Genomic DNA, 7,500 nt, shown 5'->3' with positions numbered 1-7,500 from the left:
TTAGAAATAGCAGCAAGAGGTGGTGGAAACAAAGGTGGGGAGGGAAGGGCTGGGAAGGGAAGGAGGACGGGCCAGGAAAGAAGGAGTAACCATGCAGGCGCCTCAGCATCATTTTACTGGCTCTTCCCAACACATTTAGGCAGAACATTATGACCCCCCTTCAAGAGCATAGGTTCATGAAGCGTTCCCCCCTCCTCTCTCTCTCTCTCTCTCTCTCTCTCTCTCTCTCTCTCTCTCTCTCTCTCTCTCTCTCTCTCTCTCTCTCTCTCTCTTTCTGGTATTTAGTGTCTCGCCAAGCAAAATTTACACCAAGCAACCACCAGACAGAGAAGAAAAATAGCATAACCTCTTTCGTGAATCAGAACCAATTATTAAACTCACTAACGAGATGGCGCTGCGTGATTTACCTACCCGTACATGGCGCAGTGTGAAATGATTCAGTACAGCGTTACATGGGCAGTGCTTTGTTCATAACTCAGTGACCATCAGCAGCGAACACAGTGAGAGAAGAGTGGGATGAGGGACTGTACTGGAGGATCTACCAGTTATTAGTTATGTCTTATAGGTCAGCTTAGTCAGGAGAGATGCTGTTCTTTCTTTAACCCCTTCAGTATCATGACACGTTTCCATACTCATTCTGCTTACTATTTGGTGATTTTAAACAGCTTCAGAAACTCATGTAGGGGATTGAAATAGTGAAGACTCTGGCCATTAATCTTCCAACCTCCTTAGACCCTTCCTAATATTAATAAAATGGTCTAATCGTACACAAACCTCAAGGTAAAAATGTGTCCCAGTACTGAAGGGCTTAAGGGACGTAACGTGTTTCTTTGTATAGAAAAGTAGGATTCGTAGGATGTTGGTAGAGATGTTTTATATTAATTGTTGTTCTTAGGGTTGTGTAGATCTCTCTCTCTCTCTCTCTCTCTCTCTCTCTCTCTCTCTCTCTCTCTCTCTCTCTCTCTCTCTCTCTGATGGCTAGTTTTAGATCCTTACTCTCGCTTCTCATCTCAGCTTGGCTTCCACGCAATCCTTTCACTGCCCTTCTTCTTCCTCGAGCACAAAGTTTTAAAGTCATTATACACCATCTCTCTCTCTCTCTCTCTCTCTCTCTCTCTCTCTCTCTCTCTCTCTCTCTCTCTCTCTCTGGTAATTTACTTTCTCTCATTTCTTAACGTGAGTGAGAGAGGACGTTTAGATGATTAAGTTTCCCTCCATCTAGTTCTCCTTCTTTCCTCTTCGATTCTATATCTTCTTTCTCCTCCTCCTCCTCCTCCTCCTCCTCCTCCTCCTCCTCCTCCTCCTCCTCCTCCTCCTCCTCCTCCACTTCCTCCTCTTCTTTTCCTTCTCCTCTTGTCTAACTCTTGTTTTTGTTCTAAATCAGCGGATATTTGTTCACATTTCATTCTTTGCCACAGTGTTTGATATTTCTCTCTCTCTCTCTCTCTCTCTCTCTCTCTCTCTCTCTCTCTCTCTCTCTCTCTCTCTCTCTCTCTCTCTCTCTCTCTCTCTCTCTCTCTCTCTCTCTCTCTCTCTCTCTCTCTCTCTCTCTCTCTCTCTCTCTCTCTCTTTCCCCAAGAGGACGACAGAGAGAAGCCAGACGAGGCGACGCAGTCCTTCGGGGAATTAAGTTTTCTAAAGCTTGTACAGGGACTGAATTACTTAAAGAAGCCAGGAAGCGGAGGACTAGTGCCAGACAATCTTTCGGGCCAATGGTACTCACACAGGATTAATTTGCTGATCTTCGCCTTGATAGCTTCCACTCTGGTATACACAAAATCTGCCTGAGTATTAATATTAAGTGGTTGTTTTCTCAGTCAACTTGTTAGCTGTTTTTTTTTTTTTGTCTCATTGCATGTTTTTTGTTACTTTTTTCCAGAGTATCGAAGTAGTTATGATATTGTAATAATGGGCACGTATTGTTAGTTATTTTGAAATGAATTGGGAAGCTTTGTTCATGAATTAATCCGTTCGTGTATGCAGTTTGTGAATCTAAACTAAAATACAGCAACAGCAACAACAACAACAACGGAACTTCCTACCTGCTTCTGTATTTCCAACTTCCTATGACTTGACCATTTAAGAGGGAAGTTTCAAGACATTTATCCTTTTTTTTTTTTTTTTTTGCTATTTCTTTCGAATCTACAATGAGAGTAGCAACTTAGTGGGACCTTTTATTTCGTTTTATGTTGCCCTTGGCCAGCTTTCCCCTCTTACATCCAGCTTTCTCCTCTTACATACTATATTTTTTTTAACTTTTTCGAATCTAGAATGAGAGTAGCAACTTAGTAGGACCTTTTATTTCGTTTTATGTTGCCCTTGGCCGACTTTCCCCTCTTACATAAAAGCTCAGTGCTATAATCGTCATGGTCACTGAGGAGGTCAGATCAAAGTGGCCAAGAATACACACGAAATTGACTCATCGCCTCTCTCCTTTAAGCTTCGTATTGATCTAGGTAGTAACCATCAACAGGGACCTACTTCTACTACTACTACTACTACTACTACTACTACTACTACTACTACTACTACTACTACTACTACTACTACTACTACTACTGCTACGCTGCTCCGTCTCCCTTTCCGATCAAGATTTATAATGCGTCCGTTCACTCTTTCTTTACCACTCTTTACTCTTTCTTCTGCAGTACCTTCCTCTTCTCTCTCTCTCTCTCTCTCTCTCTCTCTCTCTCTCTCTCTCTCTCTCTCTCTCTCTCTCTCTCTCTCTATTTTGCCTCTATTTCTCATTATCAACACTTCGTACATTTTATTTATTCATTATTGGGTGTTATAGTAAGCATACACACACACACACACACACACACACACACACACACACACACACACACACACACACACACACACACACACACACACACACACACACACACACACACACACACACACACGAAGTACCTACCTTTCTCCTAACTCGAAATTCTCTCCTAACTACCTCATTCCTAAGATATGGACGCCTCATCGTTTCTGGTGGTTAGAGCATAGTTCATGTCACTCTCACGTTAAAGCGGAACCACCGTGCAGAATTTCACGTCTATAGGTCCTGCAGGTCGGCCGTGAATCGTGAATAGGCGGTCGCAGCCACAAGGACAGACAGGTGCTCGCGTGTCCTCTATGCATGTGTGTGTGTGTGTGTGTGGTTTTTTTTTTTTTTTATTCCATCAAGTAAAAATTATTGTTCCATATTATACCTCTTGATTCGTTGGTCTCTAGGCATTAGTAGACCTTCCTTTAGTCGATCGATATTCTCTCTCTCTCTCTCTCTCTCTCTCTCTCTCTCTCTCTCTCTCTCTCTCTCTCTCTCTCTCTCTCTCTCTCTCTCTCTCTCTCTCTCTCTCTCTCTCTCTCTCTCTCTCTCTCTTACATCATTATCATCTTGTCTTCGTCCTCGTCCTCCCCTTCTCTTCCCACCGTTCCTTTTATTCCTCTCTTTCTCTTCTCCTCTCAAGTCTTCCGTTAAACATCACCAGAACGTTTCTCTTCATCTCAAAATCATCATCTTACTTAATCCCTTCACCCCACTTCACTCTCAATTCATTTCCTCGAACAGCTTTTTTCCTCGGGTAAATTGACACCAGAACTCCCATCACTCCTCTTTCCTTTCTTCCTTCCATCTCTCCTCTCAACCTCCTGCCTCTCCTCCGCCCCGCCATCAGTGTCCCTTGGCCCTACAGCCTCCCGGTGGACAGCCACAGCCCCCAGGCCCCAGCATCCCCTCGCTGCCAGTCTTACCGTGGACGTCATAGAGAAAGCATCGCGCCCGCCGTCACAGCCTCTCCCATTGAGACACCCTTACTTGTGGTGGATGGTAGCGGGTGGATCGTGTGCCGCTTTTCACTGTTGCGAGCTTTTATGCCAGTGTTGAATTGGTTTAGACTTGGTGCTTACCTTAAACTAGTACTTGATGATTTAGAAAAGAAGTTGTGTGCTAGTCGGCTTGTGAAACGTCGGTAGTGAGATGTGAAGTTGTAATAATAGTCATGATAATAGCGAAAACTACATATATGACTTAAAGAGAAAGAAAAGACTTACAAGTGGAGTACGTTTTGTAGGAAGCAAACATGTTCTGAGATTAGGTCTTGAGGCAAACACTAAGTAAACATCTGAAGTCGAAATACTATGGACTTAAACTTACAGCGATTTATTCCTCTGTGTTCGGTGTGTCATGTTCGCTTGTTGAAGACGTGATAGTCTGAGGCCACCATGCAGCAGGTGAGGGCGTTGCCGCTGGCCATGGCTGGTGCGGTGGTGGCTGCAGCGGCCTTGTTGGCAGCCACGGAAACTCGCTCCCCAACACCCATCATCAACACCAAGTACGGCCAACTGCGGGGTTTTTATCGGTCCGTGGATGGATATGGCTTGCGTGTGGCGACGTACCTTGGTGTCCCTTACGCCACGCCACCGGTGGGCGCCAATAGGTTCAGTCCTACCCGAACGTTGTCACAGTGGGTCGGGGTACACGAGGCCGTCACCTTCGGTCCTGCTTGTCCCCAAAGACTACCGAACATTTCCAACGAGACCGCGGCACTCACTCGCATGTCCCGCGGGAGACTGCGGGCCTTGCAACGTTACTTACCGGCCCTTAAGCGGCAAAGCGAGGACTGCCTTTACCTCAACCTCTACGTTCCTAATGAAGGTAGGACCAGTACGCAGGTGAAGATTTTGCTCAATATTCATCGGTAAAGTTCGGGATTTCCACTATAAACGGCATCAATTGATATACAGTTAGGTAGATAGGCAGAAAGACAGACAGACATATAGATAGATAGATAGATAAATAGATAGACTGACTGATTGATAGATAGACAGACAAATGGATAAATAGATAAATAAAATAAACACACATCTCAGCGTAATTCTCCTAACGTGTGTGTGTGTGTGTGTGTGTGTGTGTGTGTGTGTGTGTGTGTGTGTGTGTGTGTGTGTGTGTGTGTGTGTGTGTGTGTGTGTGTGTGTGATGAGGTGTGGGAAGTAATATCGCATTTCATCTCTCAACCTCTCGACACGGTCATGGTCCAACAAGACGCAGCCACTCCGTACATTCCCCGCCCTCCCTCCACATGTACCAGTCATGTAATGCCAGTGAAGTCTGGATTCCTGATTGATTGCATGTGTGGCGGAACTGTAAGGATTTCACTCCTAGTTATCCTCAGTCTCAGTGTTGGTGAAATTGTAATTATTTCAAATAATATCACTGTTACTTTTTAGCTAAGACTTTGAGACACACACACACACACACACACACACACACACACACACACACACACACACACACACACACACACACACAGCGTAGTGTAGTGGTTAGCACGCTCGTCTCACAATCAAGAAGGCCGGGTTCGAATCCCGGTAAGCGGCGAGGCAAATGGGCAAGTCTCTTAATGTGTGGCCCCTGTTCACCTAGCAGTAAATAGGTACGGGATGTAACTCGAGGGGTTGTGGCCTCGCTTTCCCGGTGTGTGTTGTGTGTGATATGGTCTCAGTCCTACCCGAAGATCGTTCTATGGGAAAGACTGGCTGGGTGACCAGCAGACGACCGAGGTGAATTACACACACACACACACACACACACACACACAGAGAGAGAGAGAGAGAGAGAGAGAGAGAGAGAGAGAGAGAGAGAGAGAGAGAGAGAGAGAGAGAGAGAGAGAGAGAGAGAGAGAGAGAGAGAGAGAAACATTTTATTTTGTTAGGAAAATTTTGAGGAGGAATAAGGAAAGGTAAGCCTACTGGTTATGAGAAGAATAAATAGATAGAATTATTATATTTTCGGTACTAAAACCTGCCGAAAAAAGATGAAGTCTTGCCTCAGGTCATCTTGGAGGAGGGTCGTATGACTCACATAAAATATTTCATTTATATATCTTTTTTTTTCATTCTACTCTCTGTCTTCCATAATATATGCTGAAAAAAAATAAAAAAGATAAAATAATATATATATATATATATATATATATATATATATATATATATATATATATATATATATATATATAAAGTGGATCGTTAAGTCAGAAGTAGGTCTCCAAATAGTTTTCACCATAAAAATCACGTAAGTGGAGAACTGTAGGGAGGGAAGGCCCTTCCTACCACGCCCTCAGGGATGTGGAGTTTACTTCATACATATGGGCAAGTCTTGACCTATTTTTCCTTAAATTCCATTAAAAATATATTTCAGTCCATCTCTTTTATGTTGGTGAGACTTTTCTTTTCTCTTCTCTAACTTATGTAGTCCTAATATCGCCTTTATACTTTCATGAAAAGCAGCACAGAACTGCTACAGTGTTTATACAACACTATATTCTGGCGCTAAGATCATAGGAAGATTATCAACAAAATGTATAAAGGAAAACTTGGATGTAAATGATGTATCGTTCAGATCAAACAATCATCGCACTTGTAGACTCACGAAGTTTGGAGGAAAGGTAAGGAATGACAAAAGGCAGCAAACTTTAACGCTTTGGGCCTCGTCTCTCGTCTCCATCCAGCAAAGGTCGCTTCGTTACATCATAGTTTAAGTCTTTGACATTTACATATAAAAAATAGCGCAAAATAATGAAATCTCCAACGAAGGCTGGCGGCGCCAACATGGCGACAGAGTTGAATGTTATGTTTATCATTGTTTTCCATACAAGTTTCTTTAGAAGTTTGAAAGAACATAAATCATTGAAAAAAAGAATATGTTGATGTAGCCTGAAGAACCCAGAGAACTCCGAGAGAATTTTTATGATGTTTTTCAATGAAAAAGATATAGAAAGTAAAACGTTAGTCAATGTACTTCTTCCCTCACCGATGGCAGCGTATTTCAGTGATTGAAAGACATATATATTCTTGTGTTATATTAAGGAAGGAGCTGTACTCAGCAATGTGGTTCTGTGGTAGAGTGATCGAAGAATTGGCATACAGTCGTAAAAGCTCAGGAAAGAGCGAGCAGGTTGTCACATCGCCACCATCCCCCGCTGATCAGACGAAATTTTCCAACTTTTAAGCGGCACAGAATATATTTTGATGAAAGATCTTGTTATACCCGATTTTCTGAATATTATGACATAAAAAGCATCTATAACGTACAAGTAACAATTTTAACAGACGGAAAACAGATGACGAAATTTCGAGCTTCCGTTATGTCTAGAGAGAGAGAGAGAGAGAGAGAGAGAGAGAGAAAGTGCAGAATTTTACGTGTCTTACAATGCTGTATTTAGGCCTATCGTAAAAAATAACCTAAATTCTTGTGTAGGCGAGGCGTGTGTCTACGAGAGGCATAACTTATTCACAAGGACTTCAGTTCAAGCAGGGCCCTTCACTTGGCTCAGACTCGCTTGACGCAAACAAACACGAGAGTCAAGTTCCAGGAAGAGAAAAAAAACTCCAGCCTCCACCACCCACCCACTCCAGAAAGACAAACACGATATGTAAATAGCTGAAAGAAAAATAAAAGAACTAAGAGAAAGATTTGCACACTAGGAGCACCAGAGACGGACG

General features: G+C 43.0%; 1 protein-coding gene across 1 annotated transcript in view; it reads left to right on the top strand.

Moving 5' to 3' along the window:
* The first annotated feature begins 3,765 nt into the window (after positions 1-3,765).
* Positions 3,766-7,500, top strand: part of LOC123503564 (neuroligin-2-like) — a 20,853-nt gene continuing 17,118 nt past the window's right edge. Inside the window, exon 1 of the mRNA XM_045253439.1 lies at positions 3,766-4,654. Within this exon, the coding sequence (XP_045109374.1) occupies positions 4,222-4,654 (433 nt within the window). The 5' untranslated portion in view covers positions 3,766-4,221. The remainder of the gene's footprint in view (positions 4,655-7,500) is intronic.

Source organism: Portunus trituberculatus, chromosome 14, assembly GCF_017591435.1.
Source record: "Portunus trituberculatus isolate SZX2019 chromosome 14, ASM1759143v1, whole genome shotgun sequence".
NCBI classification, from domain to species: domain Eukaryota; kingdom Metazoa; phylum Arthropoda; class Malacostraca; order Decapoda; family Portunidae; genus Portunus; species Portunus trituberculatus.
This window is presented reverse-complemented; position numbering and strand designations above follow the sequence as displayed.